The 13,119-nt window shown below is 36.3% G+C and overlaps 1 protein-coding gene and 1 pseudogene across 1 annotated transcript in view; both read right to left on the bottom strand.

The window, feature by feature from the left end:
* SEC24A (SEC24 homolog A, COPII component) overlaps nt 1-7,839 on the bottom strand; it is a 56,681-nt gene extending 48,842 nt beyond the window's left edge. Inside the window, 1 exon segment of the mRNA XM_039836045.1 lies at nt 7,494-7,839. Coding sequence (XP_039691979.1) covers nt 7,494-7,590 — 97 coding nt within the window. The 5' untranslated portion in view covers nt 7,591-7,839.
* A 3,790-nt stretch (nt 7,840-11,629) lies between these two features.
* On the bottom strand, nt 11,630-11,748 carry LOC120581716 (uncharacterized; annotated as a pseudogene).
* Between the last annotated feature and the right edge of the window lie 1,371 nt (nt 11,749-13,119).

The raw sequence follows: 13,119 nt of genomic DNA, 5'->3' as shown, positions 1-13,119 counted from the left end.
AGAGGCATAACAATTAAATGCTACGTGTAATTCTAGACTGGATTTCTTTTTTTTTTTTTTTCTATAAAAAGGTTTATTAGGACAACTGGTGAAACTTGAATGGGGTCTGAGGATTAGATGATAGTAATGTTGATTTTCTAATTTTGATAGTTGTAGTTATTTAGAAAAATTTTCTCATGTGTAGGAAATGCAAACTAAGTAGTCGCGTATGTTGGGACATCGTGTCAGCAACTTACTCTCAAATGGTTCAGGGAAAAAAATTCTTGATATACCTGCAACTTGTGTATAAATATGGGATTGTTACAAAATAGAATGTTTAAAGCAATCCAGTTATATTGTAGAGACCACAAATCACACCTACTTAATAAATGAGAAAGGCTAATAAGAACTTAGAGTGGCTTAGGGTAAAATTTCTAAGGACAGCGTCTTACCCAAAATCAAAGTGTGGTACATCAAACAACTTAAAAAGAAGTGAAAATTATGTACTCTGAAAAGCTGTTCTAGTAATGATAACAACACTGATGTCAGAGGTGAATGTGAAAAACTATACAAGATACCAATTCACAAGTACTAGGATGGCTATAATCAAAGACTGACAATAACAAGTGTTGTCAAGGATGTGGATAAACTGGAAGCTCTAATACATTGCTAGTCGGGATGTAAAATGCTATAGCCACTTTGGAAAACAATTTTGTAGCTTCTCAAAATGTTAGAGAGAGAGAGATATCATATGATACATCGATTTCACTCCTAGGTATGTACCCAAGAGAATTGAAAATGTATGTCCATGAAAGTTCACAGTAGCATTATTCATTATAGCCAAAAAAGTAGAAATAACTCAAATGCCTATCAACGGATAAATGGATGAACAAAATGGGGTATAGCCAAACAATGGAGAACTATTTGGTCATAAAAGGAATGAAGTACTTGATACATGTGACACGGATGAACTTGAAAATAGTATGCTAACTTAAAGAAGCCAATCCACTTATATGAATTATCTAGAATAGGCATATCTATAGAAATAGAAAGTAGATTAGTGATTGCCTAGGGTTTGGGATTTAGAGACAAATGGAGAGTGATTATGAGTTCAGGGTTTAGAGAGGGGTAATGAAAATGTTCTAAAATCAATTTGGTGAGGGTTGCACAACTCTGTGAATATACTAAAACCAATGAATTGTATACTTTATTTAAATGGCTGAGTTGTATGGTATATGAATTATACCTCAGCAAAGCTGTTTTTAAAAGTGACTTAAACGAAAAAGAGGAGAAACATTCTAAATATTCATTAACTAATGAATGGATAAATAAAATAGGATTTATTCATACAATGGAGTATTATTTGGCAATAAAAATAAAGTACAGTTGACTCTTGAACAACACGGGTTTAAACTGCATGGGTCTGCTTATATGTGGATTTTTTTTCAATAAATACAACAGACATATTTCTCTTCCTTAAGATTTTAATAATTTTATTTTCCCTAGCTTTACTGTAAGAATATAGTATATAACACATATAACATACAAAATATGTGTTAATCAGCTGTTTATGTTATCATAAGGCTTCCTATCAATAGTAGGCTATTAGTAGTTACATTTGGGAGAAGTCAATAGTTAATATGCAGGGTCAATTGTACTAATGAATACTACAATATACATGAATCTTGAAAATATTATGCTAAGAGAAAGGCAGTCGCAAAAGCTGATATATTCTATGATTCCATTAACATGAAATGTCCAGAATGGGCACATCTATAGAAATACAAAGTAGTTTAGTGATTGTTTACTGCTGGCAGGTGAAGGGATGGGGCACAGGGACTCAGTGATAATGGGTATGGGATTTCTTTTAGGGGCAATATTGTTTTAAAATTCAACTGTGGTTAGTGGCACAACTTTGTGAATATACTAAAAAAAACATTCAATTGTAAACTTTAATGGGTGAATTGTATGATATATGAATTGTATCTCAAATTGTTTTTAAAACAAGGAGAATAATTTATTCAATTTATATAACAGTTACTTCTGGGAGAGAGAAAGGGGATGTGATAAGACTCAAAGGTTTCAGAGGTACTGGTTAAATTCAAACGCAGTGAATATAGAAGAGTTCATTTTATTATTTCTCTTTAAAGTTTTATACGATTTGTGTATTTTAAAATAAACATTTCAAAAAGAAAAAAGGTGCATGTAAAGAATTTAAATAAAATTATTTCATGAGTATAGAAGTAGAAAATTAATGTTTCTAACATAACATTTAAAAAAACATGCAAATATCTTTAAATACAAAGTTTAAAGATGCATGTGTTAGTAAAATAAAACATTAAATATTACGAATAGTCATCTGATTAATTTCATCCACAGTCCTAAAATTTGATACTTTCAAGTGACCTGAAAAAAACTGGAGAAGAAAAAAATCTTACTGGGAAAATGGAACATTGCCCTTTTTTAGATTCACCTTATATTTAAGCATATATAGTTTTTCAATCTAGAATGCTAAATGGACTAAATTTTATTGTCAAGATATCATCTTAACTTTTCTGGACACAAAATAAAATTTATCTCCCCCATAGAGCCTGGCACAATTCTAACCCAAATATTTGATTTGGTTCCCTCTCCTATTTAATTGTTAAAATTTAGGGGATTACAGCAGATCAGAAAAATCAGACTGGCAAAATCACACTCATCTTTCCCAACAAGAAAAAAAACAAAAGCAAAAAAAACCACTGGGACCAAAAGGAACAGTGAAATAAACTCATTTAGTCCTGGATCCCAGCAAATATACTGTCTTCACTGAGAACATTTCAAGCTAATTTCTGAACCTATTTATAATCAGGATTTTTTTTTTTTACTGATCCCTAAAGACTCTGAACAAAGCAACATATTTATAAATATAAATATAAAATGTGGCATGGTAATCTGGAGAATTGTTTAAAGTATTTAAACGGTGACCCTTGACTCGGGATCATTTTAAAAGAAGGAGACTAAAAGACTGCCCAAGAAACCACTAACATGGAATGCTAAATCTGTTGTTTAGAAACTAGGGAGTATTCTGGATACCATAAGACTGACCTATACTCTGTACATACTTGGAAAGCAGCTAAACATTGTGACTATCTTACCATACACACAGGTTTAAAAAGGTTTCACTTTCTCTAAATTTTATTCCCTCAATGTTTATATAACTCATTTATATAGTTATCTTGAATCCTAGGAACAACACATAGGTAGAGAAGGAGAGAAGCATAAATAAGTAAGTTAAATTATATCTCTGGCTGATCTGCAAAACATCAAATCAGAGGGATATGTTCTGGGAAATTAACTACTTATGATTCCCCAGAGTACTTTGCTTATATATGTATGATTTATCAAACACTAATAGATGAATTACAGAATCTGCATATTCTAAAGGAGTCTAAAGATTCTGGTATCCTGAGAAATCCCAGGCTTAGAGCAGCTAAACGACTTGTCCCAAATCACACCACAAGTTAGCATAGTTCACTGAACTCCCAGTCATTTTCTATATATTCAAACTCCATACTGTGATACATATTCAATGTCTGGGACTTACTATGGAAAACTATCTAAAGGAAGGTCACTCTACAATCAACTTCCTGATAAGTACGAGGTCACTCTATATAAAATGTATATGGAAAGAGGCATTACAAAGTAGTGATTAAGAGGACTGACTAGAACAACTAAGATCAAATTCTGACCTTGAAATTTAGTAACTGTTTGTCCTTGAGCAAGATATTTTGAAAAATATTAACTAATATTTATTGTAATTATATGTATCCACCTACATAAAGAAACCAAAGAGAAGGTTCTGATCCTTGATTCAGGGACTAATTCAAGGTGCTAGGTCAGAGATAACAATCAGATAAATTGAATAACTGGTTAAGTAAGGCTGCCTAGGTTTAAACCTAGGTTCCACAAATCAAGGTTATTAGCTATGAGACCTTGAGCTAGCTGTTTGACCACTCATCTAATTATCTTTGAAAGTAAACATAACGGTTCTAACCTCATAGGGCTATTGTGGGGATTAAATGTGATGATGTATACAATGCAACCTAACACAGTGACTGAACACAGAGTAAGTAAACAATAAATGTTAGTTCTTATTGCTACCATTTCTCTTTCAGGAGCTCCCCATCATCAGCAGAGACAAACAAAAAGCTCAATGCCATAAGTTCTAACAGAGGCATGCAAAGAGTCCTAAGGGAGTCCAGTTACTTGCCCCACTGAAAACACTAAAGGGAACTCAGCCACAACAATCAGTGTTATAGACCACATGTCAATTTTATTCACAGCATGCTTGGATCATGACTAAAGACTTCCTATTAAATACACAATCATAAACATGGTTTACATCATAGAGAAACTAAAAGATATCTACATTTCTGTCATGCCTAAAATAGAGATATGAGTACAAGTGTAGCATTTAAACTAATGACCACCCCCCATACCCTATTGAGTTTTAGCTGGTATTGTGCAAAAATCCACAAAAAAAAATTTACCAGAAAAAAAGGAAGTTAGAAGTGAGCTCTAATCTTATAATGAATAAAGTCAATACATATTTAGTGACCTAAATTACAAAATATCCAAATATAAAACTTTCATTCAATAAAACTGGTAACTGCTAAAATGTGCTAGACACCATGTAAGGAGCTGCAGAGAAGATGCTGTGCAAAAGCAGATATTCTTGCCCTCATAGGTTTTACAGTCTAGAGGTTAAGGCAGATAATTATTTTATAAAATTACAATATACCAGGGGAATCTGGGTGAGAAAGGGCAAATATCCTTCTCAATTTATATGAGAAAAGGTGAGTACTACATAAATATTACAAAATACAAAATTAATAAAGCTATAGTTTCTAACTGCCTTACAAATGGATTCAAATAGTCATTAAAACAGCTAATTCACAATGGGAATCAGGCTTTGCCTTTAGCCTTATTACGTGGTAATCAGATGAAGTCTTGCAGTTCACTATCAATTTTTGCAAAGGAAGTATGTGTACACAAATCTACAGATTTAGAAAAATCTGTCTAGGCAATTTTAGATTATAATTCAGTGTAACAATCTACCACAGAAATGTCTCCCTATGTGAGGAATTCTATAATATAATAATGATACTATACAATATGAAAGCAAGTTATAGAAAAATGAAAAACGTAATTACAGTAATCCCACCTGTACGATATGAAAGCAAGTTATAGAAAATGAAAAAGGTAATTACAGTAGTCCCACCTTATCCACAGTTCCACTTTCTGCGGTTTTAGGTACATTTGGTCACCCACAGTCTGAAAATATTTAATGGAAAATTCCAGAGATAAACAATTCATAAGTTTTAAATCGTACATCATTTTGGTACCTCACTTCATCTTATCATATAAGCATTGTATCTCACATCATCACAAAAAGAAGGGTGAGTACAGTACAGTAAGATATTTTGAGAGACATTAAAATTTTTTTATTACAGTATATTGTTATAACTATTCAATAATTAGTTATTGTTGTTAATCTCTTACTGTGCCTAATATTTAAACTTTCTCATAGGTATGTGTGTACAGGAAAAAAACACGGCATATATAGGGTTCATTACTATCCAGTTTCAGGCATCCACTGGGAGTCTTGGAACAAATTTCCACAGATAAAGTGGGTACTATTGCATTTGGTCTTTTGATTGTATTCCAAAAAATAACTGAAGATCCAGCTGAACTGTACTGTGTAATTTAAGCAAGCTACATTAAACCTAAAGCTTAAGAGTATTCAATAGAATATTTAAGCAGCAATAACTGCCTTGAAAAACTTAACCAAAAAAAATACTACATTCCAGCACTGAACTTTTTTTTCACCTTCTAGAGAAATACCCTCCCCTCCAATTCTTCACCACATCCCGACTCTATTAATAGTGGGATGCACAATAAAGGAACCCAATAGAGCACATTAGCCACTTTACTGAGACTATTTCTACAAAAAAAACTTTAGAAATGGGGCTTATAAAAAGACTGTCAAAATTATATCTTTAAAAAAAAAAAAAGGTATACATTTATACAGCTCTATGATTTCCTGCCCTATCTGAATCCCCATTTGGCTCTGGACAACCTGTGTACAGGGACTGTAACCTGGGTTTTATTTTTCCAAGGACAAATGTCTGTTGGACTGGATCAAATCTACATAGTGACAACATCTCTAATGCAGCATATCGGAGTGGCTAAATTCCTCTGGCATTTCAAAATTAACAAAACTATACTTACATATAAGCTTACAAGCATATATGCAGGATTTGCCATTTAAAGTTCATGTAAAATTGCAATGTATAGATTATATCAGAAAAAGCCATAGACATATAACATTTTGCTTAAGTTTTTTGACCTTAAAGTAAATGCCTTAAAATTTCATCTTCAGTGTAAATGTTAGTAAATAGCCTAGCATAAATGTAGTTTACAAGATGTTCCCACAAATTTGAGAAAGAACAATTGATTCAACTTAACACTATTTCAATGCTTACCCCCACACTTATTGCGTCTGCCTACTCACAGACATTTTTATAAGTCTTTGAGAGCCTTCTTTGAAAAACAGCTAGTAGTCCTCTAAAAACAATGTAAATTAACTATTTTAGTATTGGTGATCATCTCAATCTTCATATGAATTTTAGATTCCAATGGGCGATTTAGGTATTTTAGTATTCTAATTTTGTTTTCACAAACCAAATATTTCATAGACAAATTGGTAACTTGGCAAGCTATTGGCAGAAAATCTCTTTTCTCTTTTATAACAATTACAATAAGCTTAGGAAATCACAATGCAAGGCAATTTAAAGAATCCTAGAGGAGGTGAAAAATATAAGACACTCCCACACCAAATGACAAACTTTAGTGCCAAATGCACACTTTTGTCAGAGGTTTCAGAGCTGTGGCTAACCACCTCCCAAGTGATGTAAAGATCTCTGGAAATCAGGAGATTCTCCCCTATATTTGGTTCTTCCAAAGCCGAAAAACTGAACAAATGGCCTAAGTAAAATTCGGGGAAGGTTCTGGGAAATTCTGAGCAAGCCCTAAAGGGGTCTCCCAAAAGTACAATCATTCATTCATCTTCGCAAATTCAGACTGCAGGCCCTGCGGAAGCAAAATGAATCAGATCCCAAACTCTGCTCTCTAGAAGACAGGGGGTGGCGCGGAGGGAGAAGGCACATAAACAATCATGAGCTTTGTATAACAGTTTTGAGGTATGGACCGAATCTATTTTTTACCCATGTATACCCAGGGCGTTACATACAGCAGCAAGTGCTCATTAATGGTTCGCTTAAAGAATGTATAAATAAATATGAAACACTAAGACAAGCTGAGAATTGCGGGGGCGTATTCGCCACGGTATCCCTGGCCCAGCCGCCCACCTCCCCAGGCTCCTCAGTCTCCTCAGGCGGCGGCAGCAACCAAAGTTCAGCTCGAGCCCGGGCCCAAGCTGCGCCCTCCCCCCGCCCCCGAAAGGCACTTACCGTTGGTGTAAGGAGACCCTGAGGCCGAGGCGGCCCCATTCTGGGCCTGGCGGCCAGTTAGGGCGCCGCCGGAGGCCGGTATGTCCGGGTGCGACATGACGACGGTGGTTATCGGTTTGGGGCTGGTCGGGGTCAAGTCCAAGCGAAAAGCTGAAAGACGACTGCTGGAAGCGAAGGGAAAGGGCTAACGACTTAGGGCTGAAGGCGGGGAGGAGAGAGGGCAGCGCAGCAAGCCCTAGGCCTGGCGCCGCATTCTCCCCAGCCCACCCGGGGCCACGCCGGGCCTGGGAGCTGAGTCTAGGGAGTCGGACCGGTGGGGCCGGGAACGCTGGCTGGAAGACGGCAGCCAAGCGGAGAGAAGGGAGGCCCGCGCCGGAAGTGTCTGTCAGCCGCCGGCCGCGCAGGCGCAATCGGGACACGTGGCACTTCCGGCTCCGGGCTGGCATTCGCCGCCTCAGTCGGTGCTTTTGGCTTTCCCCCAGGGGCTGCTCAGAGGCCACCTGACAGTTCTGGGTGTCCCGGCCCTAAGGACCGTGCTCGGCCTCGCCTGCCACGTCATTGACTCTCACCGCCGGCCGGAAGTGGCGTGTATCACTACTACGGAAATCCTCGCGGTTGTCATCTCGCCCGAAGGGCTAGGATGGAAATCAGGGCTTCACTAGCTGCTTTCGTGGGGTGGAACTGAGAGTTCCTCTCCTTGGGTTTTTGTGAAGTTTACTTGAGTCGACAGACGTCATCTTCTGTTGAGGTTACATGTCTGGTACTGAACCGATTAACGTTCATGGCAGTATTTCATTTCACATTTCATCATATTCCAGGTGTAAATTGTAAATGCATTTTTAAAAAAGGAGTGTTTAATTGTGTACGTGTGTTAAAAGCATAATCAAATCATAGAGAAGGCCTTTGCTTTTTGACCGGAAGATTCAGAAGTAATTTTAATTTTGAAACTCGCTAATTCATAGCATAGTCATGGCTAAAGTTCATTAATAGCACATTGAATAGCACGTTTAAATGGCAGTTTATTTCCTCTTCTAAGAGTTTACAGTAAGGTAAAATATTCTAACTTCCTTTCTGGACAAGCAGACTTTTTTTACTTTTGAGGCCAAAGAAAAGTAGAAACAAGTGATTAGTATAGTTAATGGATGATCTCAATAATCACCTTAGCTACTTTCATTCTAGGTAGATTTTTCCTGCTCTAAGCTGATGATAAAGCCCTTCTTTAAACTACAAATTTGTACTATTGATTGAAATGTCATGCCAAAGCTTTTGCAATCCCTGAAGGGTTAAGTACATCTTTAATATTAAATGCCTGCTGTGAAATGTTAATTACATACAAAATGAGCAAGACCTAAACTGCTATATCAGGCCTGAAAAGCAAACAGTAAGAATTAAAATAACTAAGTGTTAAAGTTTACCCTAACCCTATTTTATCATTTGCCTGAGACAGTAGCTAAAAATATGTTTTTTGTGTGTGGAATTCCACAGCTCCTTTGTACAAGATACAAGTAAAAAGGCTTCTTTAGAATGAAGGTACTTTTCATCAAACTTTTCAGTCCATAGTCCCAAACCATATATCTGCAAAACACTTAAAAAACACAAACAAAAGCTTCTCAGTGTTTTAAAGAAAAAAAATAGACCTCAGAGAGAAACTGAACCTTCCTTAGGTCAGACAGAAAATCAGGGGCACTCTTCAAATGGCCATATGTTTAAACCTGGTGTTAAACTTGCTTTAGTTTAGTTGGGTTTTTTTATGCAACTCCTTAATTATCTTGGCTTGTTGACCTTGGCACAAGAGTTCGATCTGTTTAAGTCAAACTTTCTTTGAACTTTGTTCTGTGTAAGCAATATCTCTGTGTTCAAAGAAAAAAAAAAACTGATGGAGAGGATTAGCCATTTTAGAAAGTAAATAATCTCACTGGTTAAATCAGATTTAAAAAACAAATAATTTGCTAATAAGTAAACAATGTTTTTTTCTAAAATGGTTCCACCCCTAAGAATCCATGTTGCTTTTATTCCCCCCAAAACTATGGTTAAGTCTTTAAAAAAAACTTTTTTGACATTTTCAGTGTAGTCAGATTTAAAATATTGAGAAGAAAGAGGGTTTTGATAGTTCTTTGGTTGGACAACCTATATCTACCCTACACTGCCATATACTTTTTTAAACTTATGTCAGTTATATATTCTACTTTTTTATCCTTGTTTTCTAGAACAACAGGACCCTTCTGCCACCATATACACCCTTCGTGTGTATCTATCAGATTTTCGTACATTATTTTCAAAACCTTATCCCTATTTAAGAAAATTATAAACAAGTGACACAAAAGTGTTTCAGTAAAGAGACAGCACTATACAAAGAATATTCCATTAAAACTGATTATTTATTTAGACCCCAAAAAAGGGATACAAGCATTTCTAATAAAATTTGCTGATATGCAGAAGTGGACGTAGGCTTACACCAGGGCCTCTTTGCCTGCCTGTTCATGACTATTGAATTGTCAGCTGATAAATGGGATTTTTTTTTTTTTACTTTTCAGGATAGGGGAAATTATTTTAGGGCTTTTAATTATTTTAAAAAGCTATTTCAGACAAACAAAAAATTTCAGCTACAAACAGGTTTGTTCTGAAACTTGTGGCTCCACTTTAGGAACAGTTCCTTTGGCCTCATTTTCCTCTGACAGGATATCTGTTTGTATCTGAAGTCAGTAGCTCTGAGGTTACATCACAAGTACACTTATCTCACACCAAGCCATTAAATCTCATTGCCTTCTTTGAAAACTTCATCTTTATGTAATTCTTGCTGTTCTCACTGCCCGCTAATTAGTTTTCATCATCTTGCACTTGAACTATTGCAATAGTCTTTCTGGGTTCCCTCTCTCCAATACATCCTGCATGTTAAATTGAGCTCCTAAATACTGATTCTGTTTTTATTTTTCTGTACCCCAAAACCTGTAATTGCTCCCTGTGCCTGCTCCATCAAGTTAAAGTTTCTCTGCATGGCTTTTCTCATATTCTAAGTAAAATCCAAACCTTCCAGACCTGGCCTTGCTATCTGTCTTCTTATACACTTCCTCTCAATCACTCCACTCCAGACATACTTGTTATTTCTCTGGCTACTCGAGCATAAGCCTGCCTTTTACACTTTACACTTACTTTTATTGTCTGGGATCTTCTTCCCCAAGACAACTATGTAGCTCAATCTCTCACCCTTTCAGCCTTTATTCCAATGTTACCTTATTGATGAGTCTTTCTCCAAACACCCTATAAAACAGCATATCCTTCCTGCTCACTTACCCTGCTTTTTTCTCCCCATAACACTGCTAATGATTGTTATATATTTGGGTCTATGTTTATCTTTCTTCAATGGAATACAGTTCTATACATATCCTGTCAATTCTAAGGGAATCATTTAAATTTCATGTCTGCCTCCTTGTTTAGACTGTCAGAGCGTAGAGACCAGAGACTGTGTCCTGTTCACCTCTGTATTATCAGCACTTGGCTTGAGGTGTTCAATGAGCATTTTTAAATGAACAAGTTTAAAGTGTTATCTTTTCCAACCTTCTATTCTATTTTGACCCTCATTAATTCACTACAAGTTCATATTGCACTTATAGCCTAAGCCACATCACTAGCACTTGCTTCAAAACTATGTCAGTCTCTAATTCTTTTATATTATATTATATTACCTTGTGCTCATTGCTGATTTCAGTTTTTAGTCTTGACCTGTTCCAGTACAACCCACACACTGCCGCCAGAGCAAACTTTCAAACACACAACTCTGACTATGCTCAAAATGCCCAAAAGGCTCTATAGTTTGGAAGTCAAGGTCCCTGATAGTCCAGGTCAAATCTATCCAGTCAGACCTGGTGCTTTTCCCATTTCCCATCTCTATTCCTTTCTCTGTGTTATTTCTTCATTATAATACATCATCCTTTGGGAATATCAATCCCCATTTTACATATGTGGGCTCTGAAACTTTGAATGGCTAGTAATGTTAGAATTGTAGTCTCTACTCTTTTTTAAAATTTCTTTTAATTTTCTTAATTTTTTAGGCGAGGCAATCTTTGGTTAACCTCAAAGATTGCAAGGACCTTGTCGGCTTACAATCCCTTATTTTTTTGTTATTTTTAAATTTTTTATGCCTACAGCGCCTGGTCTTCCTAGGTGGTCACCCAACCAAGTACTAACCAGGTCCGACCCTGCTTAGTTTCTGAGATCAGATGAGATTGGGCTTGTTCAGAGTAGCATGGCTGTAGACCTCTAGCTACTCTTAACTATTGTACCCTTAATTATTGTACTCTTAACTATTATATTCTATTAAAAATGCAGCCATTAAAATTCACGAGTTAGAAGAATACTTAATTACATGGGAAAGTGCCCATAATAAATAATTAAGATTTAAATTTTAAATGTTTTACAAAACTACATAATATGATTATAACCTTAAAACTGGTTATATCTGTGAGGTGCAACTGGGGGTAATTTTTCTTTCCATTATGTTTTTCTTGATTTTCCAAACTTTTAAAATTTACTATGTATTACTTTTATAACAATAGTCATCAAAACAATTAGGAGAAAATATCCTATGTGTCTTTAAGGCTCTCCTCAAACACTGGCATCTCCTCCCTCTCTACTCCCTCACCTCCACCACCACTTTGTACTTTGTTATCCTTTTTTTCTCCCTACCTCCTTTTATAGTTGTAACCTAACACATCTCCCTGCCAAACAAAAGGTCCTCGAGGGAAGACTATGTCTTGCTTATTGTCACATTCCTCTATTCCTTGCTTATTGTCACATTCCTCTATTCCCCTCGAGGGAAGACTATGTCTTGCTTATTGTCACAGTCCTCTATTTTTGTGTTGCTGAAGCCAGTCGGAATCATAATTTAGATTTTTTAAGGCTAAAATTCCTGAAATATCAGAAAAGAAAGGTTATCCAGATAAGAGCTAAAGAGTAATCTTGAGGAGCCCAGTGAAATGCCTCAGACCATTTAATCGTGTTTATTAACCAAATAGAATTCAAGAGTAGGTGAGTGGAAAGGAGCGTAGAACGAACCCAGACTACGACAGGCTTTTCCAACTCAGACCAATTGACTTTAGGAAAATTATTCAACCCCTTGAGGATAAAATGTACCTAAGAGTCCTTCATGTTATGAATGAATCACTTGCTTGTGTATATTGAGCACCTATTGTATGCCAGGCACTGAAAATAAATTTCAGAGGGAGAAAGGTAGATCTAGTTCTTAATCTCAGGAAGCTTACAGAATGTCTGTTGTGGGAGACTTTATATAATGATACATATTGTGCAATTATAAGCAAGATAACTTCAATGATAAGGCAAATTGTCCAGTTGCTGGCTAAACCTGTAAAAGAGGACTTAACCAAGTCTGGGAGGGAAACTTTGATGTGAGAGGACTGACTATCTGTGCCGAGACCTGAAGAATGCTTAGGAGTTAGCTAGGTGGAGAGAAATCTGGAGAAGCCTTTCTGGCAGCAGGAATGGCAATTGAGAAGGGAAGATGCATGGATTGAGGCATTTCCTGAGGCTGGAGCAGAAAGACGGGGAGTCCAGCAGGGTCAGTTCCAGGCTTTGTTGGGAATCTATTTAATAACATTTGTCTCAGTCCCCA

Source organism: Pteropus medius, unplaced genomic scaffold (assembly GCF_902729225.1).
Source record: "Pteropus medius unplaced genomic scaffold, Ma_sr-lr_union100, whole genome shotgun sequence".
Classification (NCBI taxonomy): domain Eukaryota; kingdom Metazoa; phylum Chordata; class Mammalia; order Chiroptera; family Pteropodidae; genus Pteropus; species Pteropus medius.
Note: the sequence above shows the minus strand (reverse complement) of the source record. Positions and strands in the feature narration are given on the sequence as shown.